At 42.2% G+C, this 12888-nt stretch overlaps 1 protein-coding gene across 1 annotated transcript in view; it reads right to left on the bottom strand.

The window, feature by feature from the left end:
• The window catches only part of NKAIN1 (sodium/potassium transporting ATPase interacting 1), a 132756-nt gene that overhangs the window by 13127 nt on the left and 106741 nt on the right, over positions 1–12888 (bottom strand). The window contains exon 2 of the mRNA XM_044667965.1: positions 227–364. Coding sequence (XP_044523900.1) covers positions 227–364 — 138 coding nt within the window. The remainder of the gene's footprint in view (positions 1–226; positions 365–12888) is intronic.

Genomic DNA, 12888 nt, shown 5'->3' on the forward strand with positions numbered 1-12888 from the left:
TCCCACTTTGCCCCCTCCTCACAATTGTTTTGCTTTTAACCATAGCCACCCCCACTGACATGAGTCTTCTGTAACTACACCAAGGATCTGGAGAATCCCAGGTTTAGGTATTTCATACATAGAAACAGCATCATAGGAACAGAACTTTAGAACTGAAAAGGCTCTTGGAAGTCATTGGGAGCAAATTCTTCATTTTACAAAGAAGTTAAGTATTCTAGACTCCTACCATGATGAGATATCTGGATCGGTACTGCACAGTCCCAAAGATGCCCAGGATGACGGCCATGATGTGAAGGAAGTTGGCCAGGATAGGAGCCCACTGATAGCCCAGAAAGTCAAAGACCTGCCGCTCTAGGGCTGCCACCTAAGGGAAAGAAAAGAGAGAGAAAAAAGGCTGAGGAGCCAGTAATCATCCCCAGTTTTGCTAGGAGAAAATACAAATCACTCAGTTTGGCACTGAAGGCCCTCGAGCACTTGGTGCCCATTGAGCTTTCCAGGTACTTAATGAGTGGCTATTAGCTCTTTCTAGTATACGCTTTTATTTGTTTATCTTTAACAGGATCTCCAATTCCTATAACCTTTAACACCACTCCACCAACCCCCAGCTCTGGATTTTCCTGATGTCACTTTCTATTATTTTTTTTTTAAACCCTTGTACTTTGGTGTATTTTCTCATAGGTGGAAGAGTGGTAAGGGTGGGCACTGGGGGTCAAGTGACTTGCCCAGAGTCACACAGCTGGGAAGTGGCTGAGGCCGGGTTTGAACCTAGGACCTCCTGTCTCTAGGCCTGACTCTCACTCCACTGAGCTACACAGCTGCCCCTGATGTCACTTTCTTTTGGTTCTCCTCTTAGCTGTCTCTCTTTTGCTGATTTTTCAGCCTCATTGTGCCTCCTAACTGTTCTGTCTCATAAGCCTTCTCTGGACTCCATTGGTGCTCTAAATAACTTCCATGGATTTACTTAGCTCCCTGGCCTACACAACTAACCCTACTTTCTCTTCTGCACTCCAAAGCTACATCTCTACTTACTCCAAACTGGGTGGCCCAGAAGCATCTCAAACAGCACATCCAAAACAGAACTCATTACCTTCCCTCCCAAAATGCCTCCCTTTTCTAAACTTCTAAACTTCCTTGTTACTGTAAAGGGTACCATCATCCTCCCTGTCTACCAGATTTACAATCTCTTGTGTTTTCTTTAATCTCTCACTCATAGGATGACCTTGGATAGGAGGAGTCTGCAAGTTGAAGACTGCAGCAATGGTTAAGTAGCTCTGGGCTAGGAGCTCCAGAGGACTTTGATTAAAGTTCCAGAGTTCCTGAAGAAGATTTTTCACCATGTAACACCCCACTGGAGAGATGAAGAAAGAAGGACCCTAATATTGTTAAACAGATGAATGAATGAAGGCAATGAAGTAGCAGGCTCTAAGGAGCTTGGATAGTGTCAAGCCTAGAGCTGTGCCAAGGCATGGTTCTAGGAATTCATCATAGAAGGTCTTGGGTGGGGAGCAGCTAGGTACCTCAATGGGATAGGGAGCCAGGCCTGGAGATGGGAGGTCCTAGGTTCAAATCTGGTCTCAGATACTTCCTAGCTTTGTGACCCTGGGTAAGTCACAACCCCAACTGTCTAGCCCTTACCACTCTCCTCCCTTGAAACCAACACTTAGTATTAGTTCTAACACAGAAGGTAAGGGTTAAAAAAAGAAGAAGAAAGTTTTGGGTGGGTGGATAAACAGGGAAGGTAAGGAGAGCCTGTGCTCTAGGTTTTCTCACTCCTGTGGTCTATGGAAAGTTCTCTGCCCAGTTCAAATTGGTTTCAGAGGTTGGAATGACCCATGTGGAAAGAACTGAATCCTATATATAGAGCCCAGCCTCTTATCCTATGTAGGAATCCCACCCCTAGAGAGACCCTGAAACTCAGTCTTCCAGCCTCTGCCTGAACACCCTTGAGACTGGTGGCTGATAACCTCCTAAGGCAACTCATTGTGTTGTTTTGTTCCATAGCTCTGTTGGAAAGTGTTTCCACATCATTAGCTAGAGGAGGGGGTAGTGGAGAATGCCTGGTAGGGGAGAATGCCTGAAGATATCTGACAATTTGGCTAAGCCATTTTGGGGGGTTGTTCAGTTGTTTCAGTCATGTGTGACTTTGTAATCCTATTTAAGTTTTGTTTTGTTTTTTTTGTAAGGATACTAGAGTGGTTTGCCATTTCCTTCTCTAGCTCATCTAACAGATGAGGAAACAGAGGCAAATTAAGTTAAGTGACTCACCCAGGGTCACACAGCTTTGGCTGGATTTGAATTCAGGAAGATGAGTCTTCCTCATTCTAAGCTATTTTACATCTAAGTGTTCTACATCTCCTTTAGGCCACCTCGCTGCCCCTGACTAAGTCAAAGCCCTGTTCATCATATCACCCAGACTGTCAGAGCTGGATGACTCTTAGAATACAGTACATATGACATCAGAGCTGGAAGGCAAGGGCAAAAAGGTAATAAACATTTATTAAGTGGGCCTTGGAAATAGAGTAACAGAGCTAGGGGGTCCATAGAGATTTCATAGAGTTAGGAACTAAGCGAATAGAGAGGAAAAGAAACTTGTCTACGGTCACACATTGCATTTGTGCTCACCTATTCCCCTTGCCTTGGATGGTCCCCATTGGGCTCTTTTATCAGTTTCAGAGCAGGCCCATGGTGCTAAACCTCCCTATTAAATTTTCTCTCTCTGCCTGTCTGTATGTCTCTCTCTCTCTCTCTCTTCCCATTGGCCTCTTAAGTTCCCTGTTTCCTTCCTGGGCACAAATTTTCCATCTGGCTCGGGATGCCTCTTGGTGGAGAAGTCAGACTAGTACCCAGGACCATGCCCCTCTGGACAGGATTCCTCCCTTTCTCCTCTCTGTCCAACTTTAGCTGTACTGTGATTTCCTCATCTTCCCTTGGCTTCAACTTTCTCAGGCCTCAGAGCCTAGGTAGGACAGCCAAGCTGGAAACTCTGAGCCCTTCCTGATACTATGGGGGCAACTAGGTGGCACAGTAGACAGAGCGCTGAGCCTGGAGTCAGAGACTCAGGTTCCTGGGTACAAATCTAGTTTCAGATACTTACTAGTTATGTAACCTTAGTCAACTTTACCTCATTTGCCTCAGTTTCCTCATCTGTAAAATGAACTGGAGAAGGAAATGGCAAACCACTCCAGTATCTCTGCCAAGGAAACTCCAAACCAGATTATGATGGGATAAATTGAAACAAGAAAGCTGATGTTGCAGCACTATCTGGCCCTTAGCACTGGGGTGAGGGTGGGGAGGAAGTCCTGCTCACCCCAGATCAAGTTCTATTGATTTTTTTGTGAAGTAGGATGAGGGAAGGGAGGGAAGGAGGAAGCTACTACAGAGAATCATTGACAAGTGGAGATATGAAGGCTCCATGAGTTGATCAGTTCAGGTAGTAAGCAAGAGGACCTCCTCCCACAGGAGAGGGACAGAGAGGTGACACTCTATTTCAATGGAAAGAGCCCTGGATTGGATGGCAAGAAATCTTGCTGGCTTATAAAAATAGGCAAAAGGCAACCCCTGCTTTCAAGGAGCTCAGAGGGGGCCAAGTGACTTGTCTAGTTAGCATGACTAATAAGCATTTGAGGCAGGATTTGAACCTGGGTTTTCTTGTCCTATAGCTTGGCACTCTAGAAAATGCTTGGCAAGGTCTATAGGCTCTAGAGGAGGAATGAATTACAAGTCACTGGTTCGATTATCTTCACTGTGACTGTCACTTCTGGGACCTTGTGTCACATACTTAGGATCCTTCAGCCCCAGGGCTCCAGTTTGTTCAGCCCCAATCAGAGAGCAGCCACCTGTGCTCCTCACCAGAGGTCAGGATGAAGGTCAGCTTTCCCTCAGTTCTGGTCCTCCCTCTGGCCCAACTCCAGGGCCTCCTATTTTTCTGCTCCAAAGCCAAGAGACAAGAGACAAGACCTCCTTCTGGTAATCCTTGAGTGTTCCCCTCCCTCTATCTTTTTCTTTAAGGGTAGAAGAATCTCCATGCTAAGCTGGCTCCCCCATCTCCTGATTATTTATTTGGCAGCTCAGGGGCTGAGGGGAAGAGGTTGCCATGGGGACCTGAAGCTCTCTCTTCGCTCCCCACCACCCCTAGGCAGTCTGCTCCTATCAGGAGGATGCTCTTCCGTATCTAGACACTCACCCTGGGGTTGGAGATAGGGAAGCTGCTAAATAATGCAGGTGGGGTCCAGGGAAGCTGGCTGGGGGAGGGAATGGGCCTATAGGCTGGAGTTTGGTTGTAGCTCCCCTGCGAACCTGGGAAACCAGGAACCAATTGGGAAATTCTCACAGTCTCTTATGCCCAAGTTTCTGTCACTAGAGTTCTTCAGGTCAACTAGTTTCATGGTCAAAGGGCCAACCACCTCATTTTCCCTGTTGTTGAAGGTTCCCTGATGACTTCTTGCTGACCTGTCCCTCAGGCCAGGTTGGCATATACCCAGAAAATTGAGGAACCATATCCCAGTGGAATTATGAAGGATCTGCCAAGCAAGTAGTCTCCCTTTCTAGCCAGATGTATTCATTAGCTATTTTCACCCATAAGTTCAGGGCATCCTGCCAGTGGTCAGTGGCTCAACAGGAAATATACAAGAAGTTCCTTACTGGACCATAATAACAAACAAACAATATTATTATTTATTAAAAATCAAAATTTTATTTTATAATTTAAATTATTTATTAAATAATACATATTACAAATAATAAAATTAAAATACGAAAATAGGTAAATTTATATAGCACTTTCAGGTTTCCAAAGCCCTTTACATATTATCTTTTTTTTTTTTTTAAACCCTTAATTTCGGTGTATTGTCTCATAGGTGGAAGAGTGGTAAGGGTGGGCAATGGGGGTCAAGTGACTTGCCCAGGGTCACACAGCTAGGAAGTGGCTAAGGCCGGGTTTGAACCTAGGACCTCCTGTCTCTAGGCCTGACTCTCACTCCACTGAGCTACCCAGCTGCCCCCTTTACATATTATCTTATTTTATTCTCACAATGATCCTATGAAGCAGGTGCTGTGATTACTTCTATTTTTAGAATTATCTGGTCATCAGAAAGGTTAAGCACCTTGCCTGGGGTTACACAGCTGGTAAGTGTCTAGGGCAGAATTTGAACTCAGGTTTTTCCAACACTCCATCCACTGTGCCCCCCAATTGTCTCTGAAAAGTCATCTATGTCAAATTGGGCTAATAAGCATTTATTAAGTGCCTGCTGTGTGCTGGGTGCTTTGCTAAGTGCTGGTGGCTATTTTCTTCACATTGACTTCCTTTTGAGTCTAGGCTCCTGCCTCCCTGCTTTGTTCTGACCTTCAGTAAGAGTTTATGAGCTCCTACTGGTTTAGTTGGACTTTTACAGCTGATGGACTGACACATACAGAGCACTTTGAGGTTTGCAAAGCCCTTTATATACCTAGACTATCATTCATTCCTTATGCCTTGGGATGAGAGAGGTAGGGTTAGACTGGTAGCCCAGAGAAATGAAGAGATTTGCCAGATCTTCTGGACTCCAGGCTGACTGGACTTTTGGACACACTAGGCTGACTATTCTCTTATTTTGTCCTTTAATGCTTCTGTTCTCTTCTCCTACCTCTCTCTCTACCTAACTACTTTGGAATAGATCCATTTCACTGATGAATTAGAAGGGAACACAGAGGTGGTATCCTGTAGTATCAGGACCTGGGTTTAAATCCTACCTTTGATGTTTACTAGCTGTGCAATTTTTTTAAGGAGGCAGTTGGGTGGTTCAGGGGATAGAGGTTATGGCTGGAGTGAGGAAGATCTGAGTTAAAATCCAGTCTTAGACACTTACAAGCTGTGTGACCTTGGACAGGTCATTTAACCTTTGCTTGTTTTAATCCACTGAAGAAGGAAATGGCAAAACACTCTAGAATCCTTGCCAAGAAAATCCCATATATAGCTATATGTCCTCTCTCTCTCTCTCTCTCTCTCTCTCTCTCTCTCTCTCTCTCTCTCTCTCTCTCTCTCTCTCTCTCTCTCTCTCTCTCTCTCCATATATGTATATATATACAACTTTAGGGAATTCATTGAACTGACTACTAGGTACCGGGCACCAGGCTAAGGACTGGGGCTACAAAGAAAGGCAAAAGAAAAGAGTGCTTGACTTCTAAGAGTTTATTATCTAATGGTCAGATCATTTATTCTTCTTGGGTCCAAATTTCCTCATTTGCAGAGAAATGATAGCCAGAATTGCTATAATGCTTTAAAGTTTGAAAAGCACTTTACAAATAGTCTCATTTGGTCCTTACAATAACCTTGGGAGGTAAGTGCCATTATTCTCCCTATAAGTGACTTGTCCAGGATCATGAAGTTACTAAGTGTCTGAGGGTAGATTTGAAATCATGTCTTCCTTACTGCAAGACTCCCACTATCTGCTGGGCCACCTCATTTACCCCTAACAAGGGAGTTAGACTAGATAAACTTTGAATTCCCTTCCAGTTCTAAATCTATGATTTTATGGGTCATCTAGTTCAGGGGTCAGCAAACTATGGCCTGAGGGGCTGGGTTGGTCCATGGCCTCCACAGCTAAGAATGATTTTTACCTTTTTAAATAAAGTTGTATTATATTTAAAAATGACAAAACCATTCTAAGCTCACAGGACCTGAATCTGACCCTCAATAGTAGTGTGATGGCCTGAGTCCACTTTTTCCTGATATATGAACACCCTTTGCACTGTCTCTGCCAAATGGTCACCCAACTTCCACTTAAATCCACTGGGCTAGATGTTAGGTGGCTTAGATTCTAAATTCACCCAGGGTCAGCCATTAGGTCATCGTGTGACCTTGGACAAGCTTCTTGGCCACACTTTCTATACCTATAAAATGAAAAAAAAAAAAACTAGCTCAGATCTCTCAGACTTACTGCAGCTCTAGTCTTCTGCTGAAGCTCAAGGTATATAATGAGGCTCTTTGCCCACTTATTCAGATAAATGTGAAATTGGATTATGAAGAGAAGCAGATTTAGATGGTATCATAGAGATTAAATCAAGGATCATTCAAAGAATGTAAGTAAGCAGAAATGGATGATTTCTATAAATTCAAAATTAGTGCGATTCTCTGATTTCACCCTCCCCCGCCCTGCTCACTCTATCCCATCCCACGTACTTCAAGTCCTAGCATCTTGCTCATTTTCCACATTCCACTTGTCCTGAATTCTCTAATTCTCTCTCTGTCTCTGTCTCTCTCCCTCTCACCTTCCAGTCCACCAAGGTTCACAACTAAAATGTTATCCTTGATTCCTCACTTTCCCTCACCCCACATATCCAGTTGTTTTTTTGTTTTTGTTTTTGTTTTTTTTTTTTGCCAGATCTCATTTCTACTTCCTATTATTTCTGAGGAGGCAGTAGATGGTTCAGTCAATAAGGCACTGGGCCTGTAGTCAGGGAGACTTAGGTTCACATTTAGCCTTAGATACTTAACTAGCTATATGACCCTAAGCAAGTCCCTCAATTTCTATTTGCCTTAATGCACTAGAGAAAGAAACGGCAAATCAGGGCAGGTAGTGCCCTGGCCAAGAAAACCTCATGGACAATGTTTTCCATGAAGTCATAAAGAGTCATGATTGAATGACTAAACAACTACAAAAATTATTTCTTACATCCTTCCCCTTCTTTTCATTGACACCACAACCATTCAAAGTTTAGGTTCTTATCACCTTTCACCTGGAATTCTGTGATAACTTCCTAATTAACCTCTCTCTGCTAGGTCTCTGTGCTCTCTAATCAATATTCCACACACCTGTCTAAATGATTGTCCTAAAGTAGAGAGCTTTCCATGGCACTTCCCTGCTTAAGATACTTCATAAGATCACCATTGTTTCTATATTCTTTGGCATTTACTGCCATTCACCATCTGGCTCAGGTTAGCTTTCTAGGCTAATTATACATTATTCTCATTTGTGCATGCTATTTTAGTATGTATTCTTGTTCAGTCATGTCCATTTCTTCATAATCCCATGTCTGTTTTCTTAGCAAAGATACTGGCGTGGTTTGCCATTTTCTTATCCACTGGCAGAGGTTAAATGACTTGCTTAAGATGACATAGCCAGTAAATGAGACTGGATTTTAATCAGTTCTTCCTGACTCTAGGCTTGGTGCTCTATCCACTAAGGCATATATCTGCCTGCCATACTCCATCCAAACTGGCCTATTTGTTATTCCCTACACATGACATTCTATTTCCCATTACTATGTTTTTACACAGACTATTACATAGCTGAAATGAGGTATCCAAAGCTTCCTTCAAAGTTTGACTTTTAAGAGGTGTTTCCTATTTTTCCTTCATTTCCCTATTCCTCAGCACCAACACTGTTTTTTCCATGTATCCTGCATTTACTTTTCTGTGAACATGTTATATTCCCCCAGTAGAATGTGAACTCCATGAGGGAGGTGACTGTTTCTTTTTTTTTTTTTTGTCTCTAAATCCCTAAACATAATAGGTGTTTACAAAATACTTACTGGTTGATTCCTTGCTTCTCCTCATGAATACCTAAAGAAACAGTTAGAGCCCTAACCCTCACAGCCTCTAAGCCAAACCCAACCCTATAATCAAAGCAATTCACAGTGTGAGTCTTATATACTCTTCCACCCTTTCCTATCAATCCTTCCTGCAGGGTGGCTCAAATTGGAAAAATGGCAAATGGCAAAAATTCCCACCAGCTCCTCTCTCTTCTAAAAACTTTGTTGAATTCTGCTTCCTCATCATTCTGCTTTCCTCCATTTAATAGGTGAGTTTGTCCCATTCATATTCAGTTGTGATATTTGTAGCTCCTTTCTCAGTAGTAATGTCATGTGTGGAATATGCTATAGCCTGTTTTGAGATAAGGTATAGAACCAACTGATGTCTTGATGGCCTTTTAAATTATGGGATCTGTGTGATAAGGAGTGAGGTGATTCAGCAGCAATGGTGAGAGGTGGCAGGACACAGAGTTTTATTGATCATAAGTTCTATTGATTCTATCTCTTAAACCTCCTTCCCCAACCTTATGGCTATCAGCCCAGTTTAGGACCACATATGAGATCATAGCTGAATTATCACAATAGTTTTTAGGTTGCCTTTTAAAAGTTTTATGCAGACACCAATTATAATCATGATAACAGAGATGCAGATATAGGCAAAAGAATTTAGCCTCAGTTACAAATTTAACAAATGGTAGCTCTAGATTGGCTGAGCTGGGGCAGATTACCCAGTCCCTGAATCATTTCATAGATCTATATGTTGGATGCCATCTAGTTCAACCTCACCCTAAAACTGATAAGGGAACCAGAGCAGGATGTAGTGATTGTTCCTTTCCCTAAATGCCCAAAGTTCTCTATCCCTATCCTGAATCACTTACATTTTGCCTTGTATGAAAATTCTTTTTGTTCCTCTCACCTTCACTAGACTGTGGCCAATGTGGTGGTTAGATTTAGTAGAAAGGGCTCTGGACCAATAGTTAGAATCTGAGTTTCAGTTCCATTGTGAACACTAATGAGCCTTATGATTTTGCCACTTTCCTTATCTGTATCATGACAGTGTTTGACTAGGAGATATTAAAAAGCATTCCAGCTCAAAGACTGAATGGTTGATCCTGAGATTTTAGGCTTAAGGAGGGAAAATGGTGATGATGATGTGAAACAAAATAATGGGATACTGGCCTTGGAGTGAAGTAGGCTTGGATTCAGGTCCTGTTACTATTATCAGCTATGTGCCCCTTCACCTCCTCTGTGCCTCAAGCAACTCTTAAGGCCAAAAGTGAAAGAGCAGTTGGCAATTTATATGGCTGGTGGAGGAAGTTTACATTCCAGGAATCCCATATTTCATCAATCTCAGGGATGCGACAAAACAATAGTAGCAAATAGCAACTCATTTATATAGTGATTTGCATTTTTGTCTGCTCCATTTTCTTTATAATAACCCAGCACAATAGAGAGAAGACTGATTTGGAGTCAGAGGACTTGGGTGTGAGGGCTGGCTCTGTTCCTTTCTACTCATGTGACCTGGAACAGGTTGGTTGGCCTCTTTGTACTTGAGTTTTCACCTTTGTAAAATGAATGGGTTGGATTAGGTGGCCTTTCTATCCAACTGGTAAAAGTTTAACAACTGGATTTCCAGAAATAAATATATACCTACATCACGCTTTTAAGTTTAATCTGTATTAGTATTGTTTTCTCCATCACTTGAAGTCTAGATAAGTCTATAATGAATGAAGTTATGAATCAAACCTGGATTTGTAGTGCTTGCTAATTTCTTTCTTTCTTTTTTAAACCTCACTTTCTGTCAGAATCAGTACCCTTTATTGGTTCCAAGGCAGAAGAGCAGTAAGGGCTAGGCAAATAGGGTTAAGTGGCTTGCCCAGAATTACATAAGTTGGAAGTATCTGAGGTCATATTTGAACCCAGTACAATGGATACTGAGTTGGGACTGGAGTCAGGAAGACGAGTTCAAATCCAGTCACACATGTGACCCTGAGGAAATCATTTAATCTCTGCCTGCCTCAGTTTTCCCAAATGTAAAATAGGGATAAAAACAGCACCTTCCTCTCAGAGTCACTATGAGGGTCAAATGAGACAATCACTGTAAACAGCTAAGCACAGTGCCTGGCACATATTGGTGCTTAATAAATGGCTGTTTCCTTCCTTCAGGCTAACCAACCCCATTTCCTTTGTGTGGTGTGAATTTGAGGTCCTTCTCCATCCTGCTGTCCCTCCTCTGGAAACTCTCCATCCTATCAGCAATGTCAATTCCTAAAGGCGTGCCCAGAAGTGACCACAATACTCCAGAGGGTAGCACACAGAGACGCCTCCGGACATCTGGAAGCTGTATCTCGGAAAAAAAAAAAAAAACCCTCCCCAAACCCCCCACATCTTTTTCATTATCCTAACCTTGAAATACACAAATTAACAACAGCATTACCATATGCAAAGAAGAAAAAAGGACTGCAAATGAAGCCACGGATATCGAGTACAAACCGCTTGCCCTTGGAAAAAAAAAGCTTATAATAAATTCAACATGTTAGTTTTAAAGATGGAGTGCTTGTCTGTGTCCCTCTCTGAACCTCCTGCTGTTCACTTCTGTGGGTTTTTTAATGTGTTTCAATGACTCTTTTCTTTCCCTTCTTTCTGAAATATCATTATCACTCCTCTCTCTCTCCACCAACATGCTCCTCCAATTAAAAAAAAAAAAAAGCCAAAACATCACTCTTTAGTGACAAATAAAGTCAAGCAAAAACAAATCTACAGGGGCATCTAGGTGGCTCAGTGGATAGATCTGGGTCTAGAGACAGGAAGTCCTGGGTTCAAAGTTAACCTCAGACACTTCTTAGCTGTGTGACCCTGAGCGACTTAACCCAATTGCCTAGCCTTTACTACTCTTCTGCCTTGGAACAGATACTCTATATCAATTCTTGGACTAAAGGTAAGGGTTAAAAAACAAATCCATAAGCTGGGAATTGATCCAACCATTCTGGATGGCAATTTGGAACTGTGCCCAAAGGGCTTTAAAGACTGCCTGCCTTTTGACCCAGCCATACCACTACTGGGTTTGTACCTCAAAGAGATAATAAAAAGATTTGTACAAAAATATTCATAGTTGCACTCTTTGGGGTGGCAAAAAATTGGAAAATGAGGGTATGTCCACCAATTGAGAAATGGCTGAACAAATCGTGGTATCTGTTGGTGATGGAATACTATTGTGCTAAAAGGAATAATGAACTGGAGGAATTCCATGTGAACCGGAAAGACCTCCAGGAATTGATGCAGAGTGAAAGGAGCAGATCCAGGAGAACATTGTACACAGAGACTGATGCACTGTGGTACAATCAAATGTAATAGATTTTTCTACTAGTGGCAATGCAATGATCCAGGACAATTCTGAGGGACTTGTGAGATAGAACACTAACCACATCCAGAAAAAGAACTGTTGGAGCAGAAACACAGAAGAAAAATAACTGCTTGATCACATGGTTTGATGGGGATGTGATTGGGGATGTAGACTAAACGATCACCCTAGTGCAAATAGTAATAATATGGAAATAGTTCTTGATCAACGACACATGTAAAACCCAGTGGAATTTCTCCTTGGCTATGGGAGGGAAGTGGGGGGAGAGAAGGAAAAGAACATGGATCATGTAACCATGGGAAAATACTCTAAATTAATTAAATTAAATTAAAATTTTCAAATTTAAAAAAAATCCATACAATGGCCACATCGGGAATATGTGTCTATTTCATTCAGCATCTTGAGTTCATCAGTTCTCTGTAATGACTGAAATTCTTGAGAGTCAGATTTTCTTAATTTTAAAATAATTTCTTAAGTGATTGGTCAAGACATCCTAATTATGGTCAAAGAATTCTCTCAAATTCTCCAAGACCCAGAAACCCCCTGGCCCAGGGACCTCTAGGCACTTTGGGGAGCTCATTATTTAACACCTCCTTTGAACCTCCATCCCAAGACATCTCTAATAGATAAACATCTAATTAGGAAGTGGTTCATCAAACCCTCAGCCTTTCCCCACGCGACCCACAAGTGGACAAATGATGGTCACCTATGCCTGAAAAGAATCATTGGAAAACCTTCCTGGCAGCCAGAATCTGGGAAAGAAACACATTCCTAAGGACAAAGAGAATATAAACAGCTCTAGACTAGATGGTACCTGAGGTCTGCAGAAAATCTTCTCGTACATCCCAGAAGTACCTGAGGGCCTTCATATGAGAATTAATATAGTATATGAAAAAGAAATTCTCCCATCTGTCTGGAGGTAGGACGCATGTTGCTATCTACATAAACTCATAGAAATCTCTGCTCTGGTTCTGAATCTCTCTTTCCAAATCCTGCCTCAGACATTTTCTAGCTTTGTG

The sequence above is a fragment of the Gracilinanus agilis genome, chromosome 3 (genome assembly GCF_016433145.1).
Source record: "Gracilinanus agilis isolate LMUSP501 chromosome 3, AgileGrace, whole genome shotgun sequence".
Taxonomy (NCBI): domain Eukaryota; kingdom Metazoa; phylum Chordata; class Mammalia; order Didelphimorphia; family Didelphidae; genus Gracilinanus; species Gracilinanus agilis.